Consider the following 14,707-nt stretch of genomic DNA (forward strand, 5'->3'; position numbering starts at 1 on the left):
AGGATGATCTGCCTCTCGCACAGACACTTCTGTTTAATACTAACTGCATTTTTTGCAGAGCAGCTGCAGCCGCTGTCGAGCCACCTCCACGCGATGCACACGGCTGTCAGCGCATGAGACGTGCACTCAGTTGTTTTCTGCTTCCTTTGTGTTTTCTGGAGGTTCAGGCTGTTGGTGAAATTATGAGTCTAAGCAAAAAGCAGACCAGCTGTCATGCAACCAAGGAGTCGTCCCAAGATAAGCTGTGATCAAACCGCTCGCACTGACTCACTAACTTCTTTTTCTCTCTTTTTTTTAATTTTTTTTTTTAAATCTAACATTTTTTGGAGGGATTTTTGCAATGCAGCAGTAAAAGTCTCGGCTTACTTAATACGGTCGACACCAAGCCAAGAAGTACTAATGCCTTCATGCCCCAGAAAAGCCTGAAATCACAAAATTACAAACAACCTTTAGAATAAAAACTCATTTGTTTTCATCTTAACACAGCTGGTGCTGTGGTTAAACAAGGAAAAAAAAAACTTTCACAGGAATTTCCATGGAGAAAAGCGATGAGGGACGGAAAGAGGGAGAAGGGAAGGGGGAAGGAACACATTACAGCTCCTCTCCAAATTATTCTTTCAAAGTCCCGTCTGTTACACAACTTAATGAGCCTTGAAATTGGCGAGATTACATTTTTCAGAGTTTCTTTCATTAGTGTGGGTGTCGCCAATCTCTGGGGATTGGTTTTCTCACTTTGGGATTGTACAGCGCGCTGCCACGGAGCGCGTTGCAGTAATGAAAGGAGCAACAAACTAACCAGCAGGCCAGTAAATAGATGAGGGAGTTCCCTGTGATCAGCCGAGGCTTTGGTTCAATCAGCCAGCTGATTTGCAGAAGCTGTGCAGCGGGTTAGAGTCCTTCTCTCTGCTACAGATGTAATCATGTGGTGAGAGGGAGAATCTGTTTCTCCAATTAAATCACAATAAATGCAATCTGCAGATGAAATGAGATGAGAAGCATTGCTTTCACAGCAGGTTCCTTTGGTTGAAGGATGTGAGGTGAACCAAACAGACGCCAAGACTTCAGTTGGATCAGTAAAATCTCTCTACTTGCACCCCAAAAGCTGGCTCGAGCAGGGCCTTTCTGTGCGGAGTTGCATGTTCTCCCCGTGTCTGCATGGGTTAATCGGTTGCTCCAAGTTGTCTCTAGGTCTAAACTTGAATGGTTGTTTGTTCCTATATTATATTGGAAGATTTCTGTAAGATTTGAGGAAGTTACTGGTTCTGGTTGAAATACATCCAGTTGGCCAAATAACAGCCCGTGTGGAATTACAGTGGAAGCTACAGGAAGTGATGTAATTTGTGGTGAGCATGGCAGTTGTCAAACCACTGATTAAGGGCCACTAATTACAGTGGAAACTTTGTGAATAAGGTCACATTTCTTCAGCAGCATTATTTTGACCCTCATAGTTCTCGACCTTGAAAACAAAACCATGACAACTCAAGGTCCACTTTAGAGTTTCTGACCAGCTTCCAGCAACTATGTTCAAAGCAGCTGTCAGTTCAAATCATCAAGGAGTTGCAGACATCCTCTTTATAACAGAAAAGTCTGACCAGCTACAGTTTTGTGAAAACTAAAAAAAAATGTCCATCTGCCGATGACGGCATGTGTGAACAGGTCAGAAGAAGTGACGTTAGGTGGACTTCTAATTCTTGGCTTAACTGTGCTGTGCGCTCATCGAGTCCAATAACACTCTGGTACATCACGACATGGCGCCCTGGAATTGAATGTAGCACTGCCCGACCCTTCCTGCATGCCATCACTGCCTCTCACTCCTCTGCGCTGCTTCAAAAAACTCAGAGTTGGATGTTCTTTTTTTAATCTGGAGCGCTGAAGTTGTTGTCAGATGGCGGTTTCCTGTCTCTTTTTGGCTTCACGCTGTTGCTTGGCAAATTGAAGAATGGCTATTTGCAGCAGATGAGAACGAGAAAAATCAATATTGTGGACGCCGAAAGCTTCTTAGTTTGTTAATCTGTAATAGCTGATTCATAAGCATGGCAGGCATAATGCAATGATTGATGTTTTGGCTTCGGCGACTTCGTCTGGCTCAGCAACACTGACCATTTTGAGCACGAGAACTAAGACCCAGAGAGACTGGCTCGTTTCGAGGCAGGCCGGCTTGTTGGCGGGAGACTATGCTGCTGTGATCCAGTGCCAAACGGCCATCAGCTGCGAGGGGGGTCCACGTGACAAAGAGAGCGCCCGCTATAAGGCAACCCAGAAAACTCTCCAGGCTGCTTTTTGTGGGCCAAGCAGCAGGAGAGTAGCTTTGCAAATGAACTTAAAAGAGCAAGGTGCTCAAATTAAGACCCTAATTATGAGGAATGACGAATCTGTCCTGTGCCTGCGATTTCCCACCAGAGACTGTCGGGTCAAAAACATCTCACAGAACCTCTTCTGAGGGAGGAGACGGCCAGATATTTGATGTGATAACAATGTGAGGAATCATAGTTTGGATACCATTCAACTAATAGATCCCCACTCCATGCCCAGTGGATTTACTAAACGCAATCTGAAGTGCAATCAAAGGAGACTGGTGGATGAAAATGTAGGCTGAAGAATTGAGAAAATAATATGATTCGCTCATTTGTTTCTGGGGTTATTTTAAGACTTGGCAGCTTGCAGAGTCCAAGAGTTCCCTGCCACACTTGATGGCCATTAAGAATTTAAAAAAGCAGAAGTAGGCCAGAGACAATTCAAGCAGAAAGAACATAAGGCCAAACCGCCTCCTCTTCTTCTCTCGCTTCTTGAAGTGTAGGAGAGAGACAAATGAGTTTCAGCAGGAGGAGAAACTGTAGAAACCACCAGCTCACGATCACGAGCAGAACACGGAGGCTTCACTCGAGCAAATTCGCCTGAAGAGGAAACGACAGAAGGAACTAAAAGCTGCTGGAAACCATCAAACCGGCCGCTCCAACTTTCCTCCACCTCTTCCTTTTGGAACTGAAACAACAACCAGATCCAACTATACAACACAATCTCCGTTTAAATGCCTCCTCATATGTTTGAATGAGGGTCTGAGGCACAGTTCCTCAAAAGCTGCAGTACATTGCCAGTGACATCTGCAGAGGGCATGTGTTTCCTCGCGGCTTGTGACTGCTCAGGCGAGAGGGGTTTGTGACAGAGGTGCTCTGAGGAAAGACAGTAATAAAAAAAAAAAACCTCTGGGACACGAGGATCCTGCAAAATTTACAAAGAAAGAAAGAGTTTCACAAAGAAACAGTTACGGCCCATTAATCACCAGCAATGAACTGATTTTGTGTTGTTTACTTCGCCTTTTGTGACTTAGTTTTTGTGAGGATTGATCCAGAACTGCACTGAAATTTCAGCAGCAATGTCCAGGAGCGTAAACAGCCGCATATCCAAATCCATCCAAATCAAATAAGTGTTGAGATGAGATGACAGACGTTCACTGTCGGCTCACGATTTATGTCCGCTTGTCAAGTAAATCCATGTTTCACCTCAGTGCCAGATGCTGAAGAAATCCCCCTCCACGTTTGCCTGTTTGTCTCATCTTTGTCTTACTTTATAACATCCGAAGAGACATAATGTTAACTTAGAGCAGCCTCTTTTCCTTTTCACTTGAACTCCTTAGGAAATGAGCACAGCAGTTTGGCTCCATTTAGTCCGTAATGGGAAGAAGAGTACAGAATACCATCAATAAGAGCCAAGCTTTTTACCAAAACAGCGCTGCAGAGAGCTGATACAACTGCCTTGACCTTCAACTGGTCACATAAAAAGATACAGCCCACTACTGAGGGAAACATACTTATATTGAAATCAAATCTGTAAAGTTCAGCAAAGTCTTTTTCATTTAGCCAGACACAACTGGCCAAAACATTACTTTTGCTACCATAACATGTCTTCTGTCAGACTACAATGGAAAAGAAAACCTTGAAATTCACGTTTTTGCGTTTTAATTTTAGATTTCTGTTTTGGACAAATGGCAAATTAGCGCATTTTTCATTAACTAATGGCTCATTTGCATAGATAGGGGGGCACTAAGTAGTTTTGGAGAATAAATTCCATCTCGGAACTTTAATATGTACAACCATAATAAGGTATTCATTCAAACTCAGAAATATTTATTTTTCCATAACTAAATAAACAGAAAAAAAGTAAATTAAGGTTCCCAGAACTCTGTTTGACGCTAGAAAGCTGGGGTAAAAAGTAAAACAGTATGACATTGTGTTGTCCTTCAAGACTTTAAGTTCCCCTAACTGACTTCCTGTACAAACTGTCACCCTGCCAGCTACGCTCGGTGTGCACTCAACCTTTTTAAGATGGAGACACAAATAGTACAAATCACATTTGATGCTAAGCTCAGCAAAATTGTTATAACTGGTAACTACAAATTGAAATTTTGACTTTAATTGAGTTGATAGTAAGCAAATGATTAATCTTTATTACAACCCAGCGATGCTCCTGGGTCCTCAAGAGTAAGTAGACTCTGTTTACTCTTTACAGGCTTCTAACATAGTAACAAAGCTGACCTGACCTCTGTTTAGGTAATAAATGTCCTGAATTAAAAAAGTTCAATCTGGAAATCAAAAGGCTCCACGCTTCATCAGAGAAACAGCATGGTTCAGAAAACCCACCAGCTGTTCTGCGCTCAAAGTGTCTGGTCACGGTTGTCAGAGCATCCCAAACCGGAAAAGCAAATTGTCTTTATGACTTAAGCCTCAACATTACCAGAAAATCTCACTATTAAGCTCCACATCTCAGCTGCAGCATTAAGCCTCTGTATAGAAAAACAGTTTTAAGTGTATTCATTATTCTTGAATACACACAAGTGTGGGTATGAACACTAACATTAAGTTTCACCCTTATTGAATGTCTTGTTCATGCTTCCTTTACCATCTGAAGACCCAGCGATTACAGCCAAAATACGGTAAATACAGAACTGTCGACATCCACACATCATATTCCTACAAGAATACACGGTCATAACCTACATACAGTGGCAAACATGTCCCTATGTACAATATCCTTCTACATGTGTTCACATCTAATAACCCAACGATCATGAACTAAATCTTGAAATCAACAATCTAACTGTGGTATTATGTTAACAAAATGTTTATGTCATACCAGTAACAATTTGTCTTTAATGGCTAATTAAAAAAATTTGAAAAATTAAAGAGTGTTTAAAAGTCTTGGGGAGTACTGCTACATGTGTGAAAACAGTAAAGCATTTTGTGGCTCCAGAGGAAGCTGGATATAATCTGACACATTGCTTCAAGTGCTGTCACTCATTGGCAGAGCTGCATTGTGGGTAATGTAGGCGCCAGGTTTTAAAAAGGAAGAAGAATGTGTGGAATAAAAAGGTGATGTCTCTGGTTCTGCTGAATTAACTTTGATCATTTGTTGTCCACAATGAGTCCAGCAGTGTTATGGGGGTGCAATGCAGACCAGTGGACAGTTTAGGTGTCACACTTAAGTGATGACTGAGGGAATAAAACCTGCTACATATGTGTGTGCCTCTAAAAAAGATTTTTCCATTTGTCCAGATATGTAACCCAGGGGACCCTACGGTCACAAACCTGTCTTCGTAACCTCCTTACTTATTAGATTGGCCTGCAGACCCCTGCAGTCCCTGAAGTGTTATTTCCAGCTTCAGCTCTGTGGAGTGCGATGCTGTAATGATTTTGGGAGAAGGTAAATTTGCAGCGGGCAGCAGTAATGTCGCTCCGCTAATTCAGCCCTTCCACGCCCACTCCACTCGTAAGGTGAATGACTGAAACATACACAGCGGCACGCACACACGGTGCACCATTGCTGACATTGCTGAAATGTGTGGTTTACATGTCTGTGGTGCATGCACAGAGCAAAGATGACAGTGACGCCTATTATCATACATTAACACATTTTATGGCTGTCAAACTGTTCTTTCACATCCCAGTCTGTTGTGTTACAATTTGAATACTGATGGAGAATCTTAATGCTCAACACTAACGTACAGTTTTTGGTGATTTATACACTTTTTCATCATTTAAAGTCAGTCCTAATTTTTCATCCATGTAAAAAGCAGAAATTTAAAAGAGGATTTATTTTCCCAATACATGTATTTTAATCTGACAGCAACTCATCCATCAGCTGTGGGATGAAAACAGCTCTGTAAACACCTTCCAAAGCACTTCACCAAAAGAAAAAGGCCTCAATAAAGATGTCAATTTATGTTATTGATTCACTCTACATCTCAATCTGTGACGCTGAGGAACAGAGGCTCATCAGCCCTGTGTACACAGCTGCTGGATTTATGGCTGCATAATAATCAGACAATGGCCACACTTGCATTCCAAAAACTGTTTTCATCCCAGTCACTTAACCACCCAGTGTGTAATACTTCCACTGTGCGTTCGGCACCAGTCCAAGTGATTTATGACGCTGCGGTTGAGTGAATTGCCATTCATATCTTCTTTGCTGTTGATAAAGATCGTGTCGGTTGATGGAGTGTTTGTTGATTAGACTCACGGAGGAAACTGAACCTGATATGAATCAACATGAAGATAATGAATACGCTAATAGTATCCGTTTGATGTCCACTTCACAATGGAAATAATACATTTTGTTTTAGCTGTTTCAAGATGTTTTTAAAGCTTTTAATCAAACAGTAAATATACAATTATTTACTTTTACATGTACTTATGATACTAAAGTACATTTTATATCAGACACTTTTATTAAGTACCATTTGTATGGGTGACTTTAACTGTTACCAAGAGGAATCACTGTTGGTTCCTTTTTACAACACTGGTATTTGGTCATTTACCAAAGTATGGGACAAATTAATTATTTACAAATTATAAATATATATATTTACAAATTCTATTAATTTATGACCTGACACAATTGTGTTTATAACCTACTAATCACATTAAAACTGCTTTTAAATGACTGTGGAGGCAACATGGAACCATAACGCTTTTATCATAGTGCATAAAGTCCATTACAGCAGCATGACTCAGACTGACAATAATAACTTATTTCTGCATGTTTACAATTCAGTTCTTTTACAGTGCCAGGTCAATTTAACCCTGTCTACAATCAGGAGGAACAACAATCCCTCCAAGTGGAGACCATCTGCCTGTTGGACAGTAAACAGGAATCAACAGAGGAGGTTGTGACCCTGCAGATCTACACAATCCACAAAAGTCCACTAATCCAGCAGAACATACTCTAAAGCTGCTTAATATTTGAACATAGGGACGGACCCGTCACCGCTGTAGGTTGACCAACATGCAGAGACGGATGAAGGACTTATCCTTTGGCTCTCAAACACAAAATGCTGATTTCTACCCTCAGCGTGCATTTCAAGGACTGAGCACGTCATGCTACTCGTGTTAAAACCATGCTCGTGTCAGGTTTTAAATGGGATGGAGAACAAACACTTGAAGTGTCGAAAGGAACAAAAGAGAGACAAAATGGATGCCATTACTTCCACTGCTTTAGTAAACACGATGCATCAAACCGCAGCGAATAAAGCAATTTTGTCTGGAGACGAGTTCAGGAACGGAACTGAGTGAAATTCCACGACTCTCACTGGAACATGTGCCTAACAAGCCTCTCCATCAACCATAGAGTGCAGATCAGCACAATACGCTCGCTTTGCTAAGTAAACAAAGGTCTCGAGCCTCCTAAAAACTGTGAACCTGTTCAGGGTTGCCTGATTTGTGCTGACTATTAATGTGATGACCTCATCGTTACATCCCCGGTCGGGGGGGTTATTTCAGTCTAAGTACTTAGAGAAATTCCAATCTCTGCTTAAAGTGGATTAAACAGCTTTTTCTGTCAAATTTATGTTTCCTGTCCATGGGCTGTTGAATTCAGCCAAGTTCAAAGGGAAGCAGGGCCATTACAGAGAAACGCCTGAATGCTGCGGCTGATTTCTCACTGCAGTCTTCCACATAACCAAAGGCTTTTTTTTTTATCATTGAAAACCCTCTAAATCTCCAAAGAGGCTGGTGCTTGTAGTAATGATCTGGCAGCTAATCAAGGCTAAGTTTATGCTAATGTCTAATCAAGCTCATTAGCATTTCTGTCCGTTCCCAGATGAGCAAACTTGTTCAAAAATGTTGCAGGTCATAAAAAAAAACTCATACACATACATACAACTTTCCTTATAGTCGCTCATAAACACATCCACCGCATCTGTGCTGGTGCATTACGCTACAGCAAGTAAGTGACAACTCCTCTTTGGTGGTAATTAGCACAGAGCAGAATATGGATGGGAGGTGCCGAAGCAAGATCAATAAGATCTAAGAATAGTCTTGAAAGTCTGAACTGCTTCTTCGTGCACTCACCGACACTGACGGGGCTGATGCGACAGCGACAGAAAGGCACATTCTTACAGGAAGCTGCAGAAAACTAAAGATTGGTAGCTGTCTTGTGAGCATTTTTAGCTTGTAGACGGCTTAGTCACGAGTCAGTGACGGCAGGAAAATAACAGCAGAGTGCAATTTTGTAGTCCGGAAATACTTGTGAGTCAACATGAGTTCAAGCGTCCTTGGAAAATGTTTTCATGAAATGTGCAGTGACTCTCTACATCGTTTTTTTTTTTTTTAGTGCAGAGCTACCAAACCTGTAGAAAACACGCTTAAAACCTCCGGTGATGTGTGGACATGGAAATGCCCATCCTGCATTTTGCATTAATCCTCCATAAATATGCTTTGGGTCTGATTTAAAGTTTCTTTTAAAAGTGCAGTGTCACAGCAGGAGAAGCACAGGTGTGATCAATATCATTAACCAAGGCTGCATAACATTTAAGGCACGCCACTCCTAGCGCTGGCTCACCGGTCGGGCCGTGCTGAGTTCACGTCATATCGTTAATTACTGCAATTACGAACAACCGAGCTGGAAGAAAAGGCTCAGGTCGGCCTCTGAGTTGGGATTCTGAGTCATTCTGAGATATCAAGGATTTCTGACAGCGACTTGGTGAAAGGGACCACAGGAAGTGTCAAGAGACTGCGCTTGATTTTGACATTTTTATCGAGACAATAGAAGGGTGCAGGAGTGTCTCTTTTCATTAAAAACATTATTATGACTGTTAAAAATGTTTATCGTTCCAAAATGATTGAACGACATTAACGTTAACCAGTGTTACCTAAGTGTGTCTTGACTGAGAGTCTGCTCACTGCAGACATGACTGTGTTCCCAACACTCACTGGTCAATAAACCTAGATGTTTCCTTATCCTTCCCATTCTGTCGACATTATGTAAATGCAGCTTTACTGTGATCGTTAATGTTATAAGCAACATCTGAGCTTTTCCCTTTGTAACACGTCAAGCTGTGAAAAGGCCGGCACTGAGAGTGTCTGTGGCATCGTATTTAATGTCACTGAGTCTGCTTCACACTTCTACATATCATAATGACGCTCTGTAATCTCTGGGAATCAAAATCATGTAAAATCTGTGAACACACCAGCAGAGAGAGCGCGAACGTCAGGCTGCAGCTTCAGACCGCGGAGGGCTGATGTTTAGTAACGGTGTCAGGAGCTTAAACTCTGCTCTGAGTGCAACATAAAAAAGTATTTAAGGGTCTGAGTCAGCCATTTTCCACCATCTGGAGCACCTGTCTCCACAAGTCTCTCTTGTCAGCTTGTTCATTCCTCCCCGACATGAACGCACTGACAGAAGTCAGATGCTTCAGGGACTCAGATTGTGCCTTTGGATTCTTGGATTCTTTAAATCTCTTTTTTAAAGTTGTTGATTTTTGCCAAGAGACAGAGAGAGGAGGAGCAAAAGGTAAAAAAATCGGAGATGTCGGGGTGAAAACTCTGAAACAGTATTACCTCAGAGCATTGTAGTTGTTGTGTGCAGGTAGGTTAAGGGGGAGAGGAGGGGGGAGACAAGGGCAGAGAGTGTGGTGGGGATGAGGGAGGGAGCGCTGCAGTGCTGCTGACCACTGCGAGACTCATCCATCCAGAACATGCTGATCTTCTCGGCTCCGCTTACTGGCTTTGAGTCAAGTTTGGAGACTGAATACATTCACAGCTTTGATTGAGAACAACTCCACTTTGCATGGTACTTGACAAAACACATCAGCTCAGCAGGAAAATCCTCTCGCATCCCCATCCGCCACCTCCTAATCTTTGCAATTTCACCGGTGCCTTGATAGGTTCTTGCTAAAATTACACCTCTTTTAATCAACAGGAGACGGTAGCTTCTCTTTACTTTGCACATTATTGCCAAACAGAGGGCTCAGGTGAATTTGCTGCCGGTGAGGGATTCAATTATTCACAAGCTGTTTTAGCTCCTGCGGTGTGTGTGTGTGTGTGTGTGTGCACCCTGAATTCATCTTTTATTGAGGCGACCAGTGAATGATTTGTTATAAACAGCTTGCAGGGAAGAAGCGGCCCGCATCTGCCACTGGTCCGTTTGAGGGAGTGACAGAACTCCCGCCCATCAGGCTGCAGGACTGAACCCAGATAACTTAACCTGAAGGCTGCAGCTGGTGTGTTTGGACATATTTTTACCTTGGTAGCTCTCAGTTTGATGTGAAGGTCTGTGGAGGTTTACAGCTGCTGTCACACGCTTCGCAGAGCCAAATGGCTTTTAACATCTCAGCCTCCCAACTTATTCTTGTGTTGTGTACACAACTATATCCATGCACATTATACATTACACACACACGCCTATCTGCTTGTTCAGCAGACACGGAGCAATGTTAGCATGAATTTGGAGTTGTATTTCATGCCACCTGGCCAATATCAGTCAGATATTCATCTCATTTGGCTTTGTTTTTGGTCTCCACTAACTCCTGGGGGAAAATATCAAGAAACATCTATTAAATTTTACTCTATGTTCACCAGCTAATCTGTGGTTTGAAGGTAGCATATTGTCAGTTTTGAGTGCTATTTTTGCTTAAAATAGCTGCCTGCTGCGGACGAAAATCAATGCTGATGCGAGTGGAGGGTTCATCACAATGAGCGACTGCTCTCACATACACGTGATCCATTGTCAATAAAATATCATAATCAGAATTTTCAAACTTAATCTTACATCACAAGGTTTCATAAAGACAGGTTTCATGCTGTCCTTCATCAGCGGGGCATGTCTATTTTCTTTCCACTCATCTAATGGAAATGCAAATATATACCCAGGTATACATGCACAAGTAACTGCATTTTAAATGCTCCAAAATAAAAAAAAAAGTCCTTGCCTCGGTTACCACTTAACACTGTCCGTCCTACTGTTCTAGTGTGGAGTTTCACACACTAATTCTTGAGCACACATTCAAGGCAGAGTCACTCATGTTCAGTGTCCCCTCTTTTCTGGTGTCACAACAAGCAGTGACCATCACAATTTAGCTGATTTTCACAAAAATAAAAACATTTCTCCTTGAATACCTTTCAATATTATATCCGTTTATAAAGTCAATACTTGAGGTTAGATTCGAACTGAATTGAACTGGAAGCGAGTTGTGCACATCACCTGCTGCGCGACACAGAGAGGTGTTTGCTGAACATCTTTGATGTCCCACAATCCGCTGACGGGTGTGAATATTTCAGATGTGGGTGTCACTTGGATACGGATAAGTCTTACGACAGTGTCACTCAACTGACAAGAAATAGAGGAAATATAAAGATCAGAGCATCAGCTCCTTTAAAGACATGCTCAGCTTTGAGGTAATGTTTTGTAAAATAAACCCCCGACTGACATTTAATGACATGCATGATATTTCTCAGATGAGTGCCACAACTACCCAAACTTAAAACACTGGTGGTGACATTAGCAGAATCCTCCGGGGGCATTCTGTAATGAACTTTAGAGTTTGTGCAGAGTGAAGACTCTCCATTAAAAAGAGCTATTAATATCCTTCTCCCTCCACGTTCAAATGAATGGAGCTGGAACATCTGTGACTGCTGTGGGAAAACCTCACAGCAGTTTTCCATTGCAGGCTGTAACCCCCCTGTGGTCTCAGATCTCTGATGCTAAGTTATTTATACTGAGAGATGGACCAACAGTAATATACAGTATCACTGAGTGGATATCCACCTGAACGGACACGATAAGGCGTATAAATAAAGTATAAAGCATTTCAACAGGCTCACAGTTCCCTTCTAAATCACGCACGGTCAAAGATCGACGAAGTAGAGCCAGATCACTTCTGTCACAATAGGTTTCTAAAGCAGTTCACATTAGGCTCAATTTTCGCCGCATTGTGTTCCATGTAGTTTGATTCAAGTCATAACTGAACGTGAACTAGGTCTGAACCATCGTAGTGAATTATAAATACAGTTATCGTAAATCCACTACTCTGTCTCTTGTGGGGCACACTGATGCGCCCTGGTGCTCTCTACGCTGATGCCGCTCGGCGCGCTTTGACAGAGCAGCTGCACACTATCTGACTCTCTGGTGAATCATATCCGCGCTGCTGTAGTAAATGTCGGATGCGAAATCTCATCAGTTAAGACAAATCCGCCGACAGCAGCGGCTCGCCCGGCTGTGAAATCTCTCCTTAACGCGCTTCTCCCTCTGCGCATTAGCGCACGGATCGCGCGTAATTTGGTTAATCCCGACGCTTCTTTGTTTAAAAACATAAAACAGTCCTACCTCGCTCATGGTGGACGGTAGTGTTGAGGTTTTCTCGGCTGCTTCCAGTACGTGAGTTGCGGAGCGGGAAGTTTCTGCAACAGTGGTCTTTATCAGAGTGGCTCGCCGCGGACAGAGAAGCTTTATAAAGTGTTAAGCCCAACTCCTCCGTGTCATCACGTCACCAGTAAACCAATAGGAATGCCGTGGGCAAATGTGTCTCCCAAGTCACCACCCAACTCCTTCAAATATTCATACGCTGTGTAAGCCCTTTTCATCATGATCGGCCAAACGGGGCTTTTCGCCCCTGTTGATGAACACCAACACTCACAAATGTGAGAGCTGGGAGGCATTTCATGCACCAGTCATCATGTCATCAATAGACATTTGTATTTTACTACATGTACTGCCGTCATTCCCACCTTGAGTGCGTTCACTAGTGAGTGGGTGCGAGCTTCCTAACAAAAGCTCTAAAGTGAAACAATGCCTTTTTGTCTTCCCTTTGAGAAACGGGGCTTTGCAGTTTGCCCGTGGTGCTTAAATGTAACATAAATGTCTTGTTTTTAATCTATACTGGCTCCACTATAATGTGCAAATAAGGTCACTACACTTAATTGAATTGTTATTTTATTTCATGAAATGTGCTGTGACGCTTGCTTGGCGTTCTCCTCAAATTTATGGTAGGATTAATTATATCTAGTAAAGGTTTACTGTGCTATAATAAGCTAATTAGATTTTCTCAGATGAATTCCCAAACAACAGCATGTTAAATTTACTGCATCAGAGAGACTGAGGTTTTTAACTCATTACAAAGTGCTGGTGATTTTTCAGTGCCTATTTCGAGCGGGCTTGTATAATCCTTTAACTGCATCTATTCGCTCCTTTTTCAATCCCTTTAACATCAGTTTCACAAATTGAGGTAGCTAATTATCGTTTGTCCCGAATCTATACGCTCAATACAAGCATCAAATTGAGCGTTCAAATAGCTATACGACTTCCAGAGGCTAACCTCCATCCATCTCCTGCACATCTAAATGGAAATGGTTTGAGACAAAGAGAAAAGAGGACCAACATTCACAAAACCCTGATGTGGATGCAACGTGAGGGCCGGTCAGCTTCCTTATGGTCTGTCACTGGAGTGCCAGTGAAGTCCCGATGGAGTCCTGATGGATGGGGGGAAGAGGAAACCAATTACAAATGAGGCCTAAGATCTCGGGTGCTCTGACCTGACCTGTGTCTCTCTGGGCGACTGACAATGCAGAGCAGATCTGAACTGAAAAGGGCTCTGCGGTCTTCGTTCTGCAAAAAGAGTCGTCAAATTCCTCCTTCAGATAGTTGGAGGGGAAGAAAGATGTTTTGTTTGGCCGAGTACAGCAGATGGCACTGAGGTTTTTGTTGAAGATTATGAAGTTAGCAGGACACAGCACAATCTGTGAGGCCTGCAGTGTAGTCATAGCTGGCCTGATGCTGTCAGAGCCCGGTTGCTGGTCAGATCTCACGTGAGGAGATGTTTTCAGTAGCTCAATATAGTCTTTTCACAGCAAACTTACTAGACAGTGGAAGCAGGAAGAGCACAGGTGTGCCCAGTAACATTAATGACTGACCAAGTTCACACAGCGGCCATTTTCTCAGACGCTCAGGGTTGGAAGCTCAAATGTTGTGCTGCTGTCTTCTACATTGCAAGACACAAGAATCTGACAAATTGTTATAATTTCACTGCACCCTGGTTGATCAGCGACTAAAAAGACGACAGAAAGTGAAAATCTGGAGGGACTTTCAGCCCATTTTCAAGACAAAACAACATTAATGACCCAGTATCTTCTGTTAGACATCAATTAAAGTTAGCTACAACCACTTCGTAGCTAACATTACTGTTTGATTTCACTACACAAAAGGGAAATGCCTGAATTAGTTCAAAAATAGAAACATATATCTATATCTATCAGAGACATAGACATTTAGCTGATTTTGTTTCAGTTATAGAGAAAAAATGTATCCACAACAGGCAACTCAGCAGGCTGGAACATGCATCTCCTGGCTCCACATAAGTGAACATGCAAAAAAGTGGGTGGGTCATTCTGGTGGCTGTTTCCATGACACTTGAACATATTTGAGTGTAAGGATGTTTAGCTTT

General features: G+C 42.4%; 1 protein-coding gene across 1 annotated transcript in view; it reads right to left on the reverse strand.

Moving 5' to 3' along the window:
- Positions 1-12,769, reverse strand: part of pcp4b (Purkinje cell protein 4b) — a 37,112-nt gene extending 24,343 nt beyond the window's left edge. The window contains exon 1 of the mRNA XM_030408076.1: positions 12,595-12,769. Coding sequence (XP_030263936.1) covers positions 12,595-12,603 — 9 coding nt within the window. The 5' untranslated portion in view covers positions 12,604-12,769. The remainder of the gene's footprint in view (positions 1-12,594) is intronic.
- Between the last annotated feature and the right edge of the window lie 1,938 nt (positions 12,770-14,707).

This window comes from Sparus aurata, chromosome 2, assembly GCF_900880675.1.
Source record: "Sparus aurata chromosome 2, fSpaAur1.1, whole genome shotgun sequence".
Classification (NCBI taxonomy): domain Eukaryota; kingdom Metazoa; phylum Chordata; class Actinopteri; order Spariformes; family Sparidae; genus Sparus; species Sparus aurata.